The following is a 23,769-nucleotide window of genomic DNA, read 5'->3' as shown; positions in this document are numbered from 1 at the left end:
CAACTCACTGTCCTGAAATTCGGCGAAATCGGACACTAAAGGCGTCTTTTATGGGTCCATAACCATAAATTGAGAGATCGGTCTATATGGCAGCTATATCCAAATCTGGACCGATGTGGGCCAAATTGCAGAAAGCTGGCGAAGATCCCAACACAGCTGACCGTCCCAAAACTTAGGCGACATCAGACAATAAATGCACCTCTTAGGGGCCCAAAACCTTAAATCGAGAAATCGGCCCATATGGCAGCTATATCGAAATCTGGACCGATCTGTGCCAAATTGAAGAAGGATGTCGAAGGATCTAACCCAACTCTCTGTCCCAAATTTCGGCGAAATCGGACAATAAAGGCGTCTTTTAGGGGCCCAAAACCTTAAATCGAGAGATCGGCCCATTTGGCATCTATATCCAAATCTTGACCGATCTAGGCCAAGTTGAAGAATGATGTCGACTGGCCTAACATAACTCACTGTCCCAAATTTCCGCAAAATCGTATAATAAATGTGTCTTTTATCGGCATATAGCATTTAAAAAATCCTTAAAATTTTTCAAATTTTAAAAATTTTACCTTAAATTCATAATTCTTTCCAAAATACTGTAGTCGTTGCTCTTACCCCCTTTGTTCTTAATGCTCTTTTGTGTGTATGGTATGTCTATACCTACGTATGTGTTTTTGTCAATCTTTGCGCTACCACACACTGACTGGGTTATGGTTTCGCGATATGCGGTGGTGAAAAATGCTTTGTCCTTTAACTTTGATTTGATTTGATTTGATTTGATTTATTTATTGACATTACTAGTACAACAAGATGAAATATCTTATAATTGACTGTACTAGAATTAAAAGTGAACACACAAAAAATGCAAACGATACTTAAAGAATAATTATAGAGTAATTATGGTAAGAATTAACATTATATAGGTTGAATATGAAAAACGATTATATAAATCAAGCATAAAATTTAAAAAGTTCAGTTTTAAAGGCGGAAGCATTGCTTAACAATTGAATATTATTGGGGAGCGAGTTCCAAAGACGTGGTGTGCCTATGTAGAATTGTCGTTCTGAAGAAAGTTTTCTAAATCTGGGTAGAATTAGTTTTTTTCCTCTATTGGATCTTGCGAACTGTAAACGATTGTACAGATAAGGAGGTACTTGTGTATAAATTATTTTATGCAGTTGTAATAGACATTTGATTTTAAGATAGTTGTCAAATTGGACATTAAAAATTTGGTATGAAAACTCCGAAATTCTTTCCCTTCTTCCTTTGTTAAAGACATATCTTGCAATATTATTATAGGCAACATTAAGTGTCCTTGTGTCATTATAACCGCAGCATGCAAAAACTTCACATCCATAGAGAAGCGTTGGGATTAAATACGTTTTAGCAAGCAATAAGCGAATATCTTGAGGAGTCGATGTACGTAATTTCCATAGGTTTCTCAACATGCCATGAATTTTGCCGGAAGCTCGATTTATGTGGTTAGTCCAATTCAACTTGGTGTTAAAAGTCAAACCCAAATTGCTAGATGACTCCACTCGCTGAATAGTTGAGTCTGAAATTCTTAAGTTAATATCGGGTTGAGAGGCTGGAGTCTTGCCAATAATTATTAGTTTAGATTTCGATGGATTTATGTTTAAACAATTTGTACATGCCCATTCGCTGATTGCTTGCAAGTCTTTATTGAATTTTGAGATACAGCTATTGATATCTTCGACTTTTGTACTAGCATATAGTTGTACGTCATCCGCATACATTTGTATACTGCATGTCTCAGGGACGTCAGGAAGGTCATTTATATATAGGGTAAACAATAAAGGACCAAGAATAGAGCCCTGAGGCACACCTCGCGATATATCCAATACGTTCGACTTTTGTTCATTTAGGACAACACACTGGGAACGATTTGACAAATAAGACGCAATAAGATTGCAAGCGGTATCGGAGAAATAAAACAGCTTATTGAGTTTTGAACACAAGATATCATGATTTACTGTGTCAAACGCCTTACTATGGTCCAACAGGACGAGCATGGATATCATATTTTTATCCTGTTTTTTACGAAGGTCTTCGACGACACCAATAAGAGTTGTTGTGCAGCTTCTTTTTTTCCTGAACCCAGACTGGTGCTCAGTCAACAGTTTCTCATTTTCAAGAAACGCTGTTATCTGGGAACTTAACAAATTTTCCAAAACTTTTGATAGAAAAGGTAAAATTGCTATTGGTCTAAATTCGTTGTTTGCTTTCAGTATTGGTATTATTTTAGCTTGTTTCCACTTCTGGGGAAACGTGGATTTTGTAATTATGCTGTTAATTAGATACGTAATGTACGGTAATAGCTGAGGCATCAAAAGTTTAATAAAAATTGGGCTAACGTCATCAGTACCCACAGCGTTGGACTTAATTGAAGTGATACTTTTCATGACATCAGTACTATTGACGCATTGAAATGAAAAATCATGTTCAATGGGAACCGTCTGGAGACATGAATAAAAATCGTTAGAGGTGCTAGAATTACCCACTTTTGTAAATAGCTCATTTAATTGATTTAAATTAACGTTAGTTGTATTGCATTGCATAGTGCCAATACCGATATCGCGAATAGTTTTCCATTTTGATTTGCTGTCCACAGCACATTTAAACTTCCTGCTGTAATACTCGTATTTAGCCGCATTAATGCTTCTTACAACTGCACGCCGGGCATGCTTAAAAATATCATGTAGATACGATGTTTTAAAACGTTGCCATCTTTGATAAGCCAGGTCTCTCTGTTTGATTAAAATTTTAATATTATTATTAAACCAGGGTTGCTGATTGTGATTCACCACCTTGGTTTTAACAGGAACACAGTAGTTATATAGAAAAAGAAGGTTGTTTTGCAGAAACGTTAGTTGGTCATCGACACTACTCAGTGCATAAATGAAATTCCAATTGATTTTATCAAGGCAACTGTTTACCAGATTGAGATCGATGTTTTTAAAATCCCGGTAGGTGTAACTTGTAGGCGTGGTATTAACATGCACATCATAGATAAAAAATAAAAGATCGTGTTTCGAAAAACCAGGAGCACACAGCTGATCGTACAAAAGTATTTTAGAATAGTTGTTAACGAATACTAAATCCAATAAGCTTGCATTTGTGTTGGTAAAATGAGTAGGAACACTTGTGTTAAAGGAGAATAATCCAAGTGTTTGCATGATGTTAGAAATGTTGTTGTCCAGTAGCAAGTTGCTGTTAAAGTCGCCTGCGATGATTATATCATTGTAGCAGAGTGATAAGTTTTCAATAACATTTCTAACGGGTTCGATATCGACGTGGTTGTTCGGCCTATAAACACAACCTAGCAAAATTGTTTCCTTATTTTGCATGCTAACTTCAATAAAAAGATACTCCATACTAGAGTCATTATTGGACCGAAGCTTAAGGGTAAAACGTAATCCAAGTTTTATATATATAGCTACTCCGCCAGCATTCGACTGTCTATCAGCTCTTAAGAGTTTGTATCCATTGACATTGTAGATACTGTCGCATATTGTGGGCTGAAACCAAGTCTCAGATACACAAATAATGTCCACTCCAGAGTTGCAGAAAACATATCTGAACTCATCAATTTTGTTATTTAGACTTTGCGCGTTGATGTGTACCACACGTAAACCAGGTTTTTGTTTTGCCATTATTTTAATCATACAGTTAAGGCTGGCTTTGGAACTATAAGCGTTGTTACTCATCAAGAATTTCAGGTGTTAGCAATGCTTCTGAAGTTTGTAGATTGATGAAATAGATTAGAAAGCTTGAGACTATTATGTAGATAATTGAGCATGAATAAATTATAATAAAAAATTTTAGTAAAAAATAAATTGATAACATTAAAAATATATAAGTGTATTTTAGGTGAATAATTGCAAAAAATAAAGAAACAGTGCTATGGATCTGTGACGATTGAAGAAATGTTGGAAGTTTGTTCAGGTATTTCATCGGATTGACGAAAAAATTTATTTAACTGCTCGATGTCATCAATTTGTTGCGGGGGATCAGATCTCATTTTTTTAACATAAATTAGTCCACGAAAAGAGTATGCAGAATCCACATATTTCTGCCTTTTAAGTTTAAGTGCGCTCTGTAATATTTTGTAGTTCGCTGCTGTCAAATTTTCATTGATGTGAACGACATAATTTGAATCGAACCCAATATGGTTTAATAGGAGAGGGGTTTTATTCGTGCGTTTGAAAAAAGCCATCGATTTCAAGATATAATTTTTATCATAAGATGACATTAAGTCCACAATAATTGTTGCATCATTGTTTTGACGTATTTTATTTTTTAAACGGTATATTGATTTTACTGTGGGTGTAGGAATATTAAAACAATTGCAAATATTACTGAATAATATGTTTAAGTTTTCGCCGTTGTACGAAGGAATACCGTTTATTCTTAATTCAGAAGCTACATGAAAGTTTTCTTGCTTTGCTAGCTGTGCTTTAAGGATTTTAATTTCATTTTCAAGCTCACTATTTTGTGGATATACCATCTTTTGCGATTTAAGTTCAAAAATATCTTTTTCAATCACATTTATTTTGTCTGCGACTGTTTCCATATTGACAATACGTTCTTTAAGAGATGTAATTTCACTTTGAAAGTCACTGATTCTCTTATCAAGTTCATGTAACAAACGGGTTTCACTCTCTTTTATTAGTGTTTGGATAAGTTCGTTTTGTTTTTCAAACCGTTTATCGATGAGCATAACAAGTCGCTGAGGTGATTCGTAGTTAGAGAGTCTAGGTGTTTTGCAAGTGCTTTCTATATATGATGCTTGCATTATTTCTCTCATTCGTTTTGGCGCCTGCGGTGGTGCAACACTCTCACTGATGTTATTTTGCGAGAAATCAAAACTAGTGTCTGTCATTGTTTTAGATTGGCGCGGCTGAAACTGTGAGCGAAATGGTATGGTGCTTGTTCTTAATGCTTATTGCTTTTCTGTTTTCTTATTGACTTTTTGTGTTTAAGTTTATGTTCTAACACAATGCTGCCACTGTCGGGCCTATTATTTTAGTTTATTTTTGCGATTGTAAGTGCTTGTTTTAACAGTGCAAATATAAGGCCGAATGCGACGTTGTGATGCGATTAAAATAGTACACTTTTAAAAACACATTTCCTTTAGGAATATTTTTTTGAATTATTTCAATACAGAGCCACAAAAAACACGACTGCTCTCTTGGAGGTTTTGTACACTTCCCCTTTTGTTACGGAGATTTTTGTATTGGGCTCATTCACAGTTCATAAATATGCTTGGCTTTATGCACACTCACACAAACAGCGAAAAACCACACGCACTCATTCACCAAACTGTTGTTCAATCTTTACGAATATCAACAGCAAGAGCATAGAATAAGGTCTACATTGAGAGCCCACTCTCATGCTCGCACACCCACTTGCCATTATGTCATGTTTTATTATCGAAGTTCATCGTGGCGTATGCTTAACGCCAATTTATGGATTTGTACGTTATGGCAAAATTAGGGCTGTGTGTATGCGAGTGTGTGTGAGTAGGTTGGATGGCGGTGTTGATGTTCTTTATAAGAGCCCATGTCAATATAAGTGGCTTTGTAGGTTTGAGTGTGTGTGTGTGTGTTGGTTTAAACCAGCCATTGATGAAGTTAATTGTGTTTTATTAACACAAACAATGGCGTTAACATGTTCTTGATGCCGTCAACACAGCGCCAATGTTGATGCTTCTTCAACTTTTGATGATGCCAACGCTGATGATGCGGTTGGTGATGCTCTGCCACTGCTCGATTATTATGGCGTTGATGGCAAGCGATGACTACAATGATGATATGGCCATTAATTGTAGTCCTTTGGCGTTGGAACCATAATTTTACATAATTGGCAATTTGTGATAAACATTCCCTCTCCCCCGTTGTATCATTGCCCAAGGCCTGGCTATGTACATGGGGTTCTGATTAAGGTCTCATAATGAATGCTGGGGGTATTTTTTTTTTGAGCTGCGCCAAGAAAATGAGTAGCATTTAAATTTTTCAAAGTTTTAATCACTTCATAAACTTTACAGGTATATAATTAACGAGCATTTCTTTTGCAGGGTTCTTTGAAAGGTTTTTGTTTGAGTGTGATAATACTGTTTATTGAAATTGGTTGGGAAGAACAAAATGAGATTTATAGTACATGGAATTGGCAAGTAGTACAATTAGCTATTGGTTTGAGGTTTTTCAAAGATTGAAGAAAGGGGATTCTAATTCACCTCATGCCACAATGGGCATACACCTAAACCATAATCAATCGTTCTGTGGTGGGGAAACTTTGACTGGTTTTCGACTAAGTTTTAAATAAGGTTTTTGTCCGTATTTTTATACTCACCATCATAGGATAGAGGGTATATATTTAGTCAATCCGTTTGTAGGTTAGGTTAGGTAAGAGTGGCAGCCCTTTACAGACTCACTTAGACAAGTTAAGGCCCATGGTGATACCACAGTAGCGACAGACCAAAGCTTCTGGCGGGTATCGAACCCACGACTCCTGTACTGGTAATCCAAGCATGCTACCAACTCAGCTACCGGGGCGCCCGTTTGCAAAATTTTGCCCATGAACATTCCACTAAGGAACAGGGGCAAAATTCTCACATATCAATGGCTGCAGTCCGATTCAAGTTTAAGCCCAATGATAAGAGGCCTCCTTTTTATAGCCGAGTCTGAACGGCTTGCCGCAGTACCTCTTTAGAGAGAAGTTTAACATGGAATAGTACCTCACAAATGTTGCCAGCATTAGGAGGGGAAAACCACCGCTGAAAATATTTTCTAAGGGTCTCGCCAGGATTCGAACCCAGGCGTTCAGCGTCATAAGCTGTTTAATCAGCTCACGCACGTTTCGTGTTTTGTTTCACTGTCAAATATCTTCTGTTTGGTCTATAATTTAACCATGAATCGCCTTACAAACGAAAAAGGCTTGCAAATTATTGAAGTTTATTGTCAAAATGCGTGCTCTGTTAAGAAAGTTCATCGCGCGCTTCTTCCATTTAACGACGAAGCTCATTTTTTCAAGGGGTACGTAAATAAGCAGAATTGTCGATTTTGCAGTGAAGATCAGCCAGAAGCATGGCAAGAGCTACCAATGCATCCAGAAAAAGTCACAGTTTGGTGCGGTTTATGGGCTGGTGGCATCATTGGACCGTACTTCTTCAAAGATGAGGCGAATCGTAATGTAACTGTGAATAATTAGCATTATCGAGATATGGTATCCATTTTTTTTTTTTTGGCAAAAATGCAAGAGTTTGACTTGCATGACATGTGGTTTCAACAAGACGGTACCACATGGCACACGGCACGCGTAACAAAAGATTTATTAAGAGGCAAGTTCTTAGATCGTGCGATTTAACACCTTTAGACAATCTTTAGTGGTGATATATTAAAGCTCATGTGTATACCGATAAGCCCGATTCAATTGACGCATTGGAAGGCAACATTGAAGCATTTATTCGTGAGAATAAAATGTATGCCAAAATTTAACTAAGCGTTTTTACTTGTTTTAGTTCGTCTATTTGTTTGTCCGTCCGTACTTTTGTTCGTCCTTCTATTTGCCTGTGCGAGGTTTTATCCATTCGTCCATTTCCCTGCTTTCACTGTTGGTCCATCCGTCGTCAATCCATCCTTTGTCCGTCCGTCCTTTGTCCGTCCGTCCTTTGTCCATCCGTCCTTTGTCCGTCCATCCTTTGTCCGTCCTTCCTTTGTCCGTCCGTCCTTTGTCCGTCCTTTGTCCGTCCGTCCGTCCTTTGTCCGTCCATCCTTTGTCCGTCCGTCCTTTGTCCGTCCGTCCTTTGTCCGTCCGTCCTTTGTCCGTCCGTCCTTTGTCCGTCCGTCCTTTGTCCGTCCATCCTTTGTCCGTCCTTTGTCCGTCCGTCCTTTGTCCGTCCGTCCTTTGTCCGTCCGTCCCTTGTCCGTCCTTTGTCCGTCCGTCTGTCCTTTGTCCGTCCGTCCGTCCTTTGTCCGTCAGTCCTTCAATTGCCCTTCCGTCCTTCCATTGTCCGTTTGTCTTTCCATTGTACGTCCGTCCTTTCATTGTTCCATGCTTTTATGCGTCTTTTTGACCGTTCGTTAGTCTGTCCGGTCGTGCTTTTTTCGTTCTTTCATTTGTTCTTCCGTCCATTTGTCCTCGCGTTGTCCATCCATACGCTCATTTGTTAGTCCGCCCTTTGTCCGTCTATCCATTTGCTCGTCTGCCATTTCTTTGTCCGTCCATTTGTCTTACCGCCCTTTTTCGAGTCCGTGCTTTCAACCGTCCGTGCTCTTTCTGTTAGTGCATTTGTTCATCCGTCCATTTGTCTGTCCATGCTGTATGAAAGCATGGACAGTCCCGTCCTTTCCGTCCATACTTTTATCTGTTTGACCATTTATACACCTATTGTCCGTTTGTTTTTCTCTCTGACCGTTTATTTCTTCGTCTGTCTTTTTCCCTCCGTCTATTTGTCCGTCCGTCCTTCCATCGTCCGTCCGTCCTTCCATCGTCCGTCCGTCCTACCATCGTCCGTCCGTCCTTCCATCGTCCGTCCGTTCTTCCTTTGTCCACCCGTCCTTCCATTGCACATCGGTCCTTCTATTGTCCGTTTGTCCATCCATTTTACGTCCGTCCTTCCATTGTCCCTCCGTCCTTCCATTGTCAGTCCGCCCATTGTCCCATCACCATTGTCTGTTCGTTTATTGTCAGTCCGCCCATCATTTATTTCTCCGTTCGTCCTTTTTCTCTCCGTCTATTTGAACGTCCGTCCTTCTTTTATCAATTTGCCCCCTTTTTGTATGCCCATCCGTGCTTCTATCTTTCCTACTTTAGGTCCGTGCCTCCATTTGTCCGTCTATGGTTCTGACCATCTATCCTTCTGTCCGTCCGTCCGTTCGTCTATCAAAAGCGCATTCTTAGTTAGGTCAGTTCTGTAAGTAGCACGCAATTCCTTACTTAAAATTTTGTTTTTCAAAGTTACTTTTTTAGTATTTAGATCGCACAACCAGCCGATTACTGGCTTAGATGTATGTCCATCGTGGCATGGGACGGATTAATATCCGCACCCTCTTTTTAACCTAACCTAACCTAGGTCAGTTTAAATTTGTCCAATAGTTCCCTCTGATTTCTTACAGACATCCATGCAGGCTTAACCGATCTCTAGCTTTGACTGAGGGAGTTTCAAAAAGACGTAAATCTTAACAACCGTCCTTCTGTCCTTCCTTTTGATCTGTCTGTTCTATTATTTGTCCGTACATTTGTCCGTCGCTCCTGGAATGAAGCGATTTCACCTTTTGGCTACTGAGCGCCTAAAAGAAGCAAATGTTATCGAATCTTCTCCTGTTCGTTCATTCTGTCCGTCCATCTGACCGTCTCCTTGTTCTCCTGTCCCTCCTACTTCGAATAGTTCGTCCTTTCGTCTGTGACTCTTGTTGTCCGTCCGTGCTTTTGCTCGTGAGCTCTTTTGTCCATTCATGCTTCTGTCCGTTCGTCCGTAAAAGGCATTCTTACTTTCCAATGATTAGGTCAGTTTTACTTGTAATTTTGTCCAATGGTACCCTCTGTCTCTGTCACCAATCTCTAGTTTTGACTGATGGAACTTCTAAAGATGCAAATCTTAACGACCGTCTTTTGGTCCTTCCTTTAATTTGTCTCGTTGTTATCCGTCCGTACATTTGTCCGCCCCTTCTCGCCTAAACCGATTTCTCCTTTTGGCTACTGGGCCCCCTAAAAGACACAAATTCTATCGATTCGTATCCTTTTCGCCCTTCTTTCCATCTGTCTTTGCATCATTCTGCCGTCTATCTGACCATCTTCCTGTACTCCTGTCCTTCCTACTTTCGTCCTTGCCTCTTGTTGTCCGTCCGTCCCTCCTATTGTCCGTGCGCCATTTTGTTTTCTGAAAATGTTTTCTGATATTCTCGCCACGATTCGAACCCAGACATTCAGCGTCACAGGCGCAAATGCTAACCTCTGAGCTACAGTGGCCTCCGTGACTACAAAACTCCAAAAGACATGCCATTTCATTACCAAATTTTTGTACAATCAAAACTTTACTATGGCCATGTATATAGAATCTTTGTTAGGTTAGACTATAACATTTTTAATTTCATTTACGACTTACCTCCTCTGTACCCCAACTGTAGCCTACAAAATTTGCGATTTAATAACAATCCCCCCAATCATTTCATTAAGAATCCAAATTTTTATGGTAATGCAAATAAAAATCATTTGCCAATCAATAAAAGTGTATAGCAAATCTGCAACATGTTAATGCTTTACATTGTTGAGATGATTTTAAATCCTAGCGCCATTCGTATGGGGAATATTTTTTAGTACCACATAGAGATTGAATAGATCTTTGGATAGTAAACTTTTCAATTTGATTGAATGCTCGAGTATTTGTATTCCATATGTTTGTGCATTCAGGCTTACATAGCTGTACCACCACCACCTACACAAATCTACCCTAGCACCCAGCACTCGTTCATGGCCCACCCTCACCACCCCCCTATTGCATAGTAAAAAGTAAATAGAATTTTGATTGAAATATTTTTTTACGAATTTGTGCTTTCCATGCCAACATATTTGCGCACAAACACACATGCATGAATGTACAACATATACATATAACCAAAAATTGGGTATGGTACGAAACACACATGCACTCACACACCTATATTTGGCCAGGTGTATGTGGGTATGTATATGACGATGTAAGAATTCTTGCAAATCTGGCATTGGAAATATACCAAAAAAAAAATATTTTAATTGCTTTTTCAGGCCATACATAAAAATCTACTTCACAGAAAACACATCACAAGTCTAAAAACAAAAAATAAATCTTTCTTTCCCTTCCCCCTTCACAAAAAAAGAAAACGTCCTCTCGAACGAAAGTTATCACTCTCAATGAAAATTGAAAAAGAGGGATTATATTTTAGATGCGTCATTGTGTGCATGGCATGGCTTGAATCAATTGAACATAAATTGCTACAGCATTGAGAACTAGGAACGTTTCCATAAAAGTGATTCTTTTTTTTTTTTGATGATTTTCACTTACCTGACATATCCTCACTGTGCTCGTCATCATGCATTTCTTCATCACGATCATAGTTACTGCTACCACTACAACTCCATTGCCTTTGATTTGCATAGTGTTGTTGTTGCATTTTCCCTGTGAATTTTGTGGGATCCAAAATGTTCTCCACAGAGAAGGCCAAACGTTTGTTGGTTTCTTTTTCGCTGGTTGTTGTTGGCGTTGAGGTGGTTGATGTTGGCGATGTTGTTGTTGAGGTAACATGACCATTTGGCACAGAGCGGGTTAAGTCGACGGGACAGACCTGTATAAGAAGACAACCAAGCGTTACATTGATTCGAAATGCAACAGAAATGAGTAAAAACAAGTAAAAGTGAGTTGGAGGTCACCCCCTGGCGCAGAGGTTAGCATGTGCGCCTATGACGCCGAATACCTGGCTTCAAATCCCGGCGTGAACATCAACACAATTTTCAGCTGTGAACATTCCGCTAAGAAACAGCGGCAAACTTCTCACATATCAATGAGTGCAGTCCGATTCAAGTAAAAGCTCAATGATAAGGGGCTTCCTTTTAATAGCCGAGTCCGAACGGCGTGCCGCAGGGCGACACCTCTTTGAAGAGAATTTTTACATGGCATAGTAACTTACAAATGTTGCCAGCATTAGGAGGGGAAAACCACCGCTGAAAATTTTTTCTGATGGTCTCGCTAGGATTCGAACCCAGGCGTTCAGTGTCATAGGCGGACATGCTAATCTCTGCGCTACGATGGCCTCCGTACTTGGCACAGATGTTAAGAGTTAAATCCTAGCACCACATGCAAAATTTCAGACAAATCGGACAAAAATTTTTGCTTCCAAGGGCTTAAGAAGTGAAATCGGGAGATCGGTTTATATGGGAGCTATACCAGGTTATAGACCGATTTGGACCGTAGTTGACACAGTTGGAGGTCATAACAGAATGCTGTGTGCAAAATTTCAGCCAAATCGGATGAAAGTTGCGACTTCCAGGGGCTCAAGAAGTCAAAACGGAAGATCGGTTTATATGGGAGATATACCAAGTTATAGACCGATTTGGACAGTACTCGACACAGTTGTTGAAGGCTATAACAGAATGCTAGGAGCAAAATTTCAGCCAAATCGTATAAAAATTGCGGGTTACATGGGCTCAGGAAGTCAAAACGGGAGATCGGTTTAAAGGGAGCTATACCAGGTTATAGACCGATTTGGACCGTAGTCGACACAGTTGTTGGAGGTCATAACAGAATGCTATCAGCAAAATTTTAGCCAAATTGTATGAAAATTGCTGGTTCCATGGGCTCAGGAAGTCAAATCGGGAGATCGGTTTATATGGGAGCTATACCAGGTTATAGACCGACTTAGACCGTACTCGACACAGTTGTTGGAGGCCATAACAGAATGCTAGGAGCAAAATTTAAGCCAAATCGTATAAAATTTGCGACTTCCAGGGGCTCAAGAAGTCAAATCGGGAGATCGGTTTATATGGAAGCAATACCAAGTTATAGACCGATTCGGACCGTAGTCGACACAGTTGTTGGAGGTCATAACAGAATGCTATAAGCAAAATTTTAGCCAAATCGTATGAAAACTACGGCTTCCAGAGGCTTCAGAATTCAAATCGGGAGATCGGTTTATATCGAAGCAATACCAAGTTATAGACCGATTCGGACCGTAGTCGACACAGTTGTTGGAGGTCATAACAGAATGCTATGAGCGAAATTTCAGCCAAATCAGATGAAAATTGCGCCTTCCATAGGCTCAGGAAGTCAAATCGGGAGATCGGTTTATATGGGAGCTATACCAGGCTATAGACCGATTTGGACCGTACTACCCACAGTCGTTGGAAATTAAAAGAGAACACTATATGCAAAATTAAAGCACAATCGGATGAAAGTTGTGACTTCCAGGGGATAAAGAAGTCAAAACGCTAGATCGGTTCATATGGGAGCTATATCAGGTTATAGACCGATTTGGACCGCACTTTACACAGTTGTTGGAGTTCATAACAGAATGCTATGAGCAAAATTTCAGCCAAATCATATGAAAGTTGTGACTTCTAGGGGCTCAAGAAGACAAAACGCGAGATCGGTTTATATGGGAGCTATACCAAGTAAAAGACCGATTTGGACAGTACTCGACACAGTTGTTGGAGGCTATAACGGAATGCTAGGAGCAAAATTTCAGCCAAATCGTATAAAAATTGCGTCTTCCAGGGGCTCTAGAAGTCAAATCGGGAGATCGGTTTAAAGGGAGCTATACCAGGTTATTGACCGATTTGGACCGTTCTCGACACAGTTGTTGGAGGTCATAACAGAATGCTATGAGCAAAATTTCAGCCAAATAAGATGAAAATTGCGGCTTCCATAGGCTCAGGAAGTCAAATCGGGAGATCGGTTTATATGGGAGCTATAGCAAGTTATAGACCGATTTTGACCGTACTACCCACAGTCGTTGAAAATCAAAATGGAACACTATGTGCAAAATTTAAGCCAAATCAGATGAAAATTAAGGCTCCAGAAGTCAAATCGGGAGATCGGTTTATATAGGACCAATACCAAGTTATAGACCGATTCGGACCGTACTTAACACAGATATTGGCAGTCATAAAAAAACGCTGTATGAAAAATTTTATTCAAATCGGACAAAATTTGCGTCTTCTAGGGGCTCAAAAAGTCAAATCGGGAGCTATACCAGGTTATTGACCGATTTGGACCGGTCTCGACACAGTTGTTGGAGATCATAACAGAATGCTAAAAGCAAAATTTTAGCCAAATCGGACAAAAATTGCATCTTCCAGGGGCACTAGAAGTCAAATCGGGAGATCGGTTTAAAGGGAGCTATATCAGATTCTCGGCCGATTTGGACCGTACTAGACACAGTCATTGGAGGTCATAACAGAATGCTAAGAACAAAATTTTAGCCAAATCGGACAAAAATTGCGTCTTCCATGGGCTCAAGAAGTCGAATCGGGAGATCGGTTTATGTGAGAGCTATATCTAAATCTGAACCTATATGGTCCATTTGCAATCCCCAACGACTTATATCAATATAAAGTATCTGTACAAAATTTCAAGCGGCTAGATTTAAGCGTTCCACCGCTATCGTGATTTCGACAGATGGACGGACGAAGGGACATGGCTAGATCGAATCAGAATGTCGAAAGGATCCAGAATACATGTACTTTAGGGTGGTCGCAGATCAATATTTCGAGGTGTTACAAACGGAATGACTAGGTTAGTATACCCCCATCCTATGGTAAATGCAAATTTTACCCATGAACATTCCACGAAGGAACAGGGACGAACTTCTCACATATCAATGAGTGCAGTCCGATTCAAGTTTTGAAGCTCAATGATAAGGGGCCTCCTTTTTATAGCCGAGTCCGAACAGCGTGCCGCAGTGCGACACCACCACTGAAAATTTTTTCTGATGGTCTCCCCTGGATAGGCGGACATGCTAACCTCTGCGCTACGGTGACCCCTACCCTATGACTACCTACCCTGATATGACAGCTATTTCCAAATACTTTTCGACATTTGTGGGAAGTGGACATTTCTATGTCGGACGGTGCCAAGTGTATAATACCCTACACCTACCCTACAGTACACAGTGGGAACTAGATCTTATTCTTAACCCGTTTCGATTCAACTCGGCGGATGGTTTCAGATGGGTTATTAAACAATCCGTTTCAAATTTCGAGCATAAAAAGGGTGATTTTTTTAGGTAATATCTTTTTGGCAAGACTGGTTTAAACAGCTCGAGCACGTTTCGTGTTTTGTTTTACTGTGTAATATCTTTAGTTTGGTCTATAATTTAACCATGAACAAATTTTGATGTAACTCGGCGGATGGTTTCAGATGGGTTATTAAACAATCCGTTTCAAATTTCGAGCATAAAAAGGATGATTTTTTTAGGTAGGTATTATCTTTTTGGCAAGACTGGTTTAAACAGCTCATGCTCTTTTCTTGTTTTGTTTCGCTATCAGTTTGGTCTATAATTTTGTCATGAATCGTCTTACAAACGAACAACGCTTGCAAATTATTGAATTTTATTATCAAAAATGAGTGCTCTGTTAAGAAAGTTCATCGCGCCCTACATCTTCTCCAGCGGCGAAGCTCATTTTTGGCTCAATGGGTACGTAAATAAGCAGAATTGTCGATTTAGGAGTTAAGTTCAGCCATAAGCATTGCAAGAGGTACCAATGCATTCAGAAAAAGTCATTGTTTGGTGCGGTTTATGTTCTGGTGGCATCATTGGACCGCACTTCCTCAAAAATTATACACCTTATGGGATCATAGAGGAATATTTCGAGGAGTTACAAACAGAATGACGAAATTAGAATAACCCATTCTATGGTGGAGGGTATAACAAAATTCAAAGTTTCTGTGCGGTTTATGGGCTGGTGGCATCATTGGGCTGTACTTCTTCAAAGATGTTGCGAATCGTAACATAACTGTGAAAGATGAGCGCTATCGTGAGATGATATCCGACTTTTTTTCTTGCCCAAAATGCAAGAGTTTGACTTGCATGACATGTGGTTTTAACAAGACGGTGCCACATGCCATACAGCACGCGTAACAATGGTCTTATTGAGAGGCGTGTTTAGTGAACATTTCATTTCATATTCGGGACCGGTCAATTGGCCGCCTAGATCGTGAGATTTAACGGCTTTAGACTTTTTTTGTGGGACTATGTTAAAGCTCTTGTCTATACTGACAAGCTCCCTTGGCATTGGAAGACAACATTGAAGCATTTATTCGTGAGATACCGGCCGAAATGTTGGGAAGATCAAAATCAAAAATTGGACGAAGCGGATGGACCATTTGAGGCGCAATCACCGTGACAGCGCCTCAAATGGTTCATTTGCATGAAATAATCTTCAAACATGAATTTCTATGAACCGTACTATCAATTCCAATAAAGATTTCATGCATTTTTTTGAGAAATTTATGTGTTTTTTTAGGGTTAGGTTAGGTTAGGTTGAAAAGAGGGTGTAGATATTAATCCGCCTCATGCCACTATGGACATACATCTAAGCCAGTAATCGGCTTGTTGTGCGCTCTAAAAACTATAAAGTTTTTTTTTTACTTTCCTGTAACTGTAATAACTACGGTTGACAAAACAAACTTCTCGGATATTGTGGTAGTCATCAAGGAAATCGAAAATTTTGGCAAGATTGCTCAATAAATGCGCTTGCTGTTACCCTAGAAGATAAAATCAAGAGATACAGGAGAGCTATATCTAAATCTGAACCGATTTCCATGAAATTCACCATTAATGTTGAGAGTCAAGAGAAATTATCTGTCCTGCCAATTCTCGGGAGAGTCGGTTGACAAATGACCATTTTATTGCATTATTACTGCAAATCGGACGAACATACCGATTTTTACCACTTTCTATAGGCTTCGTCTTTAGGTCGAAAAACCAAACCTGTATCAAATTTTAAGACGGACTGCGTACTTTGTTCACAAATTAACATGGACAGACAGACTAACATAGCTAAATGGAATCAGAAATTGATTCTGAGTCGATCCGTATACTTATCAATGATTCTATCTCTCTTACTTCTGGCTATTACAAACAAATGCACTACGTTATAATACCACAGTAGTGGGGTAGGGTATAATGAATTTAGTTGAATAGCAAAAATGTATTCTACATACCTCTAACTTCTGTCAAACCAGCAAAAATTAAAGTTTCTAGGAACCGAACAAGGATGATCGAGAGGCCGGTTTATATGGAAGCTATATCAGGTTATAGACCGATTTGGACTGTGCTTGGCACAGTTGTTGGATGCCGTCACAGAATACCGCATGCAAAAGTTCACCCAAATCGGACAATAATAGTCAAATCGGGAGATCGGTTTTTATGGGAGCTATATCAGGTTATAGACCGATTTGGATCATACTTGGCACAGTTGATGGAATACAGGACAGAAAACTACAGAACACCGCATGTGAAATTTCAGCCAAATCGGACAAAATTTGCGGCTTCCAGGGGCTCAAGAAGTCAAATCGAGAGATTGGTTTATATGGGAGCTATATCAGGTTATAGACTGATTTGGACCATACTTAGCAAAGTTGTTGGTAGTCATAACAGAAAATAATGTGCACAATTTCAGCCAAATCGGACAAAAATTTCGGCTTGTAAGGGCTCAAGAAGTCAAATCGGGAGATCGGTTACATGAGAGCTATATCCAAATCTGAACCGATCAATCCCCTACGACATAAACCAGTATTACGTATCTGTGCAAAATTTCAAGCGGCTAGATTTCTGCCCGTCTATCTGTTGAAATCAAGCTACAGTTTTAAAAAATAGAGCTATTGAGCTGGAACCTTGTCCAGATTTTTTCAATGTTCATAGGCAGATTAAGTTCGAAGATGGGCTAAAGCGGGCTACATCTTGATATAGCCCACATATAGACCGATCTGCCGATTTAGGGTCTTAGGCCCATAAAAGCCTCCTTTATTGTCCGATTTTGCCAAAAATTGGGACATGACATGTGTTAGTCACTTCGACATCCTTCTTTGATTTGGCCCAGATCGGTCCAGATTTGGATATAGCTGTCATATATATTCCGATCTCTCGATTTAAACTCTTGAGGCCATAAAAGGCGTATTTATTGTCCGATTTCACTGAAATTTGGGACAGTGAGTTGTGTCAGTCTCTTCGACATGTTTTTTTTTTCAATTTGGCCTGAATCGGTCTAAAATTGGATATAGCTGCCATATAGTCCGATATCTCGATTTAAGGACTTGGGTCCACAAAAGGGGCATTTTTTGTCCAATGTCGCTGAAATTTAAAACAGTGAGTTGTGTTATCCTCGATATCCTTTTTGAAGACGGTCCAGATAGATCCAGATTTGAATGTACCTGCCATATAGACCGATCTCTCGTCTTGAGCCCATAAAAGATGCATTTATTATCCGATGTCGCCGAAACTTGGGACAGTGAGTTGCATTAGGCCCTTTAACATCTTTTTCCCATTTTGGCCTAGGTCGGTTCAGCTTTGGGTATAGCTGCCATATAGACCGATCTCTAGGTTTATGGTCATGGGCTCATAAATGACTCATTTTTTCCGATTTCGATGAAATTTAAGACAGTGAGTTGTGTTAGGCCCATCGAGGTCCAGATTTGGATATAGCTGCCATATAGATGGATATCTCGATTTAAGGTCGTGGGGCCATAAATGGCGCATTTTTTCGTCCGATTACGCTGAAATTTAGGACAGTGGGTTGTGCTCCAACATTGTCCCTCAATTTGGCTTAGATCGGTCCCGTTTTGTATATAGCGCCGTATAGACCGATCTTTCCATTTAAAGTCTTGGCCCCATAAAATACGAATTCATTATCCGATTTCGGTGAAAGGTGACACTGTGACTTCAACTTAGGCTATTCGACATCCGTGTCGTATATGGTTCAGATCTGTCCATCTTTGGATATGGCTACCAAAAAGACCAATAAAAATAGTTGGGAATGGGACCTCAAATGAAGATTTGTAGCATCAAAAAATTTTCGAAATGCCGCTGTGACTAACTTTAGGCCCTGCCAAGAGGCGCCCGGATCACCTAGGGCCTTGAAACATTGCACATGATCTCGGTATCATCTCAGCTCTGACAATTTCTTATTTCAAGGATTTATCCCTATCCGTTCTCAAAAGGCAGATTTTTGAAAAGTTTTTTTTTTTTCAATTTATCCCACTGTGCACTGTTCGGATCATTATCATTCAGCTAAAACTTGAATCGGACAGCACTCATTGATATGTGAGAAGCTTACCCCCGGGGATTTGAAGCAGAGCATGGCTGGAGCCTAATGGGGGTCAGAGTGGCGGGAGCGGGATTGAGGTTGCAAGCCATTTCGCCTTGCATACAAAAAAGTTCACTCCCTCTATGGCAAAAACCGGGACGCTCAGCTTTAGCTCCGGCCCCGCTTCTGCCGCGCTCCGAACTCCTGCTTACCACTGTTTGTGAAATGTTCTGGGCGATTTACTATTGTCATACTGGATAGTTATCGATATCAAGCGATAACCGAAACAATAACAAGATAACACAGTAAAAAAAAACTTATAAACCTATCGAATAATGAATTATAACTACTGAGGCCACCATAGCGCAGAGTTTAGCATGTCCGCCTGTGACGCTGAACGCCTGGGTTCAAATCCTGGCGAGACCATCAGAAAAAATGTTCAGCAGTGGTTTTCCCCTCCTAATGCTGGCAACATTTGTGAGGTACTATGCCATGTAAAAACTTCTCTCCAAAGAGGTGTCGCACTGCGGCACGCCATTCGGACTCGGCTATAAAAAGGAGGCCCCTTATCGTTGAGCTTATACTTGAATTGGACAGCACTCATTGATATGTGAGAAGTTTGCCGCTGTTCCTTAGTGGAATGTTCATGGGCAAGATTTGCAATTTGCAACTACAGGTGTTGTTGGACACAAACCATTTGTGATTGGTAGGCCATATGTTGTCCAAATCGGCAAATACTAAATTGCTTTTTGGTATTGTCCTTTTATTGCCAAAGTTTCTTGGGACCATAGTGCATTGGGGTGGTGGGGGTTTTCATTGTCCTTTTTATAAACCTCTGGCGATGTGGCTTAGGGGTACAGGGTTCCCTCTTGTAAATTTACACTACAGTATAGCCGTCATGGAATTCCGTTTCGCTGCTACAGCCAATGAGGCGCAGGCCAGCGACGTGCTAAATTACTCACCGCCAACTTTTTACACGTTTTTTGAAGTTTTGTATTTAAAGATAGTTCCCAAAGTCATTTGCTTCCAATATTTTGTATGATTTCGAGCATATTCACAAAAAATTTCCTCTATTGAACCTATTTTTCCCCTACTGAATCCATATACCAATAATCAAATAATCACACTTACCGACGGTGGTCCCTGGGAACCCTCATCATTGCTCTCCTCATCGTTGCCATCCACATTCAGTTCCTCACTTGTATCACTGCGCGCATAATTGGCGGCGGCAATTTGTCTGGAAGTGGCGGCAGCAGCCGCCGCCGCAGCAGCCAAACCACCCAATTGTATTCTAAAACCATAATCACTTAAATCGGGACGGCTGGCAATGCCAGGGCCAGCGCCATTCAGATTGACTGCCTGTGAGGCAGCTGAACGAGCCACCACAGCGGCTTGGGCCTGGGCCACTAATTTTAGTTTTTCCAAATCCATGTCATGGGAAGAGGATGCCGCAGATACCGATGATATTGTGGTTGAAGATGATGAGGGACTCAATGATAAATGCCCCGCCGCTGATGCGGGATGCGGCTGCTGTTGTTGTTGTTGTAGTGATGAAGGTGGCATTTGGGGTATGTTTGACATTTGGGGCAGGTTGGTGTGAGGAGCTGCATTAGGAGGTAGAACACTGGATACCGTGGCATTCGTTGTGGGTATTAAAGTTATAGAATGTGCCGCCGTTTGTTCTGTGGAATGTTGAGGCGAATTAGGTGGCGATAGAGGAGAATGAGCTGGTGAAGGATGGGTATGCCCAGGCAAACTTAAAGTGGTAGTAGCCGCCGGTGCTAGAACCGGGGGAGCTCTCAAATGAAATGCGGTGGCTGCCACTGCAGCAGCCGTCGGCAAATGAGGATGAAACACAGGATGCTGATGGCCATGACCATGACCATGATGATGATGATGATGTTGATGGGCATGAGCGGCTGCTGCCAAAAATTGGGGATTTTGCAATAAATGCGGATGTTGTTGCAGCAAGGCGGCATGAGGATGTTGCAAAGGTTCGGGACGTGCCAATTGACGTACACTATTTAAATCCAAAAGTTTGCGTTGCGGTGTGGCGCTTATAAAACTCAGCTGTTGTTGCTGTTGTGCGGTAGCAGGCGGATGTGTGGGCTGTTGTTGTTGTTGCTGTTGCTGTGGAGTGGCATTAACTGTTGCATTTCCTGTTGGCGATTGAGAACGGCGATTATTATTAAGCCTAGCTGTTAAGGCTTCCCCCTCCTGCTCCTCATTAGTAGGAGTTGAGGAACGTCTTTGTTGTTCGGTCATTTGTTTTAATCTCTCCATGGAATAACGCAAACTTTCCTCATTCGTTTTTATGCCGCTGAGATGGTTGTTATTCGAATTGTTGTTGTTGTTGTTGTTATTGTTCACAGCCTGTTGATTTTGTTGTGGCGTTATAATAAATTTCGGTATCTTGGCCGTGGGCGAAGCTAAGCCTGCATTAGGCGAGGGTGCCCTCATTAAACTGTCATTGACTGCATTGGCTTTGTTGCTGGCCTCGGGCGAAGTATTCGATTTGGGTGAATCCGGTTGGGAATTTGGACTCAGCTGTGAGCCATTCACCGGAGTTTGGGGGGCGGTATCCGTTGTGGGTTTTGTAGGTGATTGTAACATCACCATGTTTTTTGTGGGGGGGGTGAGTGAAATAAGGGGTTTTAGGAAATTTTCTCAAACTCTAAGGAATTTTTATTAATTTTTTACAGTTTTTTTTTTTTTTTTGTAAATATTCTCCAGTTATGTTTAGTTCACTTTTTTTCTCTCTTCTTTAATTTTTCCTTTGATTTATTTTTTTTTCTTAATTTTCTTTCATTGTTTTGGATTTTTAGTTTTTTTTCTCACTACCGTTTTCTTTGATTTTCTTTTGTTTCTTTGCCGTTATAACCGTTTTTTTTATCTTTTTCGGCTTAGCGTCACCTTTTCCGTTTGTTGTGTTCACTTGAAAGTCAACCAATCGACTGTTTACACCATGAACATCCGTTTTGCGGATAGCTGCTGTGGTGGTGATAATCCTGTTTAAAACTAATCTCCAACTAAGGGTTGTTGTTGTTACCCTCTGAAGTTGTTCCGATGATATCGAGTTGAGAGTATTTGTGTTGTTTTTTCTTTTCGTATTACTTTACCCTACCCTCACCAAAAAACAAAAAAACACAAAATCCAATTTGAAAATCAATGCTCTCTCACTCACAGTGAAAATCACAGAGTGCGGCCAGCCAGACAAGTGCAGGCGATTCGTTTAACACACACACACACACTAACTCAGAGCTGATGTGGGTCTCTATGGCTTGGCAGCCCTTATAGAGCAACTCGTACTCATTGAAAACACCACAAAAAAAAACTCTCCCTCTCAGAATCTCCCAGCATCCCTGACAAAGGAGAGCATTCACATCATGAGTATTTGAGTTCTGAGTCTTTTTCTTCTCCACTTGCTGGTGCGCCTCCCTTTTCTCAGAGCTCTTTATAAATGTTGCCCTCATCAAAATTATTTGGCTCCTCCCCTTTAGCATAACTTTTGAGCATTTTGCTCACAATTTTTTTCTTCTCGTTATTTTTTCTAGATTTTTTTTTTCAAAAAAACGTCTACCAAAACGATTTAATCTTCCAGCTCCATTAGCTTTTTCAGCTGCTTGTTTTTGTTTGTGGTTAGACCCGCTTTTTTCGGCTTGTAATAAAATCCTTAGCACTCCATTTCCTTTTAAACGTTCTCGTTAGCCACCTCTGACGTCTGTCTGGCTTATACTCTAGGTTTTCTCCGCATCTTCTGGGGGTAATGGTAATGGCAATTTTTTTTTTGTTGTGTGGGAGGGAAGAGCAACTAGAAATGTTTTCGAATATTGTCATACCTCCCCAAAGTTTTGTTCTTTTTTGGCCTCTTTGCCTTGGCTTTATAGCCCCCCTTTCCGGATAAAAAAAAGCAACAACAACAAAGACAAAATAAAATGAAAGAAAATCCCTCCAATATTACTTACACTTTATCTTAAAAGGATCTATAACACAATCTAAATGATTTAATTTTTGTCCTTCGCTTCCTCTTGGTTTTCGTAACGTTAAGGGTCGCAACATGTTTCCTCTTTCATTGCAGAGCTTTGCCACAGCCACATCCGTATAGGCGAAGTAGGAGCATAAGCAATGGCAGCCATTGTTATGTCTATGGCCTCCCTCCCAGGAGAGAAGGTGAGTAATTGTCAAATTATTTAGCGCAAAATTTGTTTGTTTATACGCTTGGCTGCATCGAAAATGAAAATTGCTTCATTTCATTCGTTGGACTGTTTTGCCCCTCTATGTAGGCTGCACAGTGTTCGCATATAAACCCTACACCTTATGCCACATTTCATAAGGTATTAAAATTTAGGTCATTTTGGGGGTAGGTTAGGTTAGGTTTCAGTGGCAGTCTGCCATCAGACTCACCTCGAAGTTTTCGTCCTTTGTGATACCACAGGAATAGAAGAAGGAAGATGTCTTCCAGATCGCTTTAAAAAGCCCAGTAATTTACATCCGCTATATCAGCATAGGTTCTCAAAGAAATGAGAAGCTAAAGTGGAACTCCTTTGACTGCTAGGTCGGGACTCACACACAAAAGGTGTTCTATAGTCTCTACTTCTTCGAAGCCCTCACAGCTTCTGCAAAAGTCTTTGCTGGCAACCTTCAGTCTGTTAGCATGTTTTCCGATTAGACAGTGAACTGTCATGACAGACACAATGACTGAGACGTCTGTTCTAGCCAGTGACAGCAAAGCAAAGTAGACCTCTTAGCAGGAGGGGTAACCAAGGCCGACATTTTTATACCCACCACCATAGGATGGGGGTATACTAATCTACTCATTCGGTTTATAACACCTGGAAATATTCGTCAAAGACCCCATAAAATATATCCCTTCTTGATCGTCTCGACGTTCTGAGTCTATCTAGCCGTCTATGTCCGTCCGTCTGTCGAAATCCCGATAGAGGTCGAACGCGTAAAGCTAGCCGCTTAAAATTT

General features: G+C 40.5%; 1 protein-coding gene across 1 annotated transcript in view; it reads right to left on the bottom strand.

Moving 5' to 3' along the window:
- LOC106090643 (homeobox protein slou) overlaps positions 1-21,456 on the bottom strand; it is a 66,098-nt gene extending 44,642 nt beyond the window's left edge. Inside the window, exons 1-2 of the mRNA XM_013256917.2 lie at positions 19,927-21,456; positions 11,060-11,339 (exon numbers count right to left, since the gene is read on the bottom strand). Coding sequence (XP_013112371.2) covers positions 11,060-11,339; positions 19,927-21,414 — 1,768 coding nt within the window. The 5' untranslated portion in view covers positions 21,415-21,456. The remainder of the gene's footprint in view (positions 1-11,059; positions 11,340-19,926) is intronic.
- Between the last annotated feature and the right edge of the window lie 2,313 nt (positions 21,457-23,769).

This window comes from Stomoxys calcitrans, chromosome 2 (assembly GCF_963082655.1).
Source record: "Stomoxys calcitrans chromosome 2, idStoCalc2.1, whole genome shotgun sequence".
In the NCBI taxonomy this organism is placed as follows: Eukaryota; Metazoa; Arthropoda; class Insecta; order Diptera; family Muscidae; genus Stomoxys; species Stomoxys calcitrans.
This window is presented reverse-complemented; position numbering and strand designations above follow the sequence as displayed.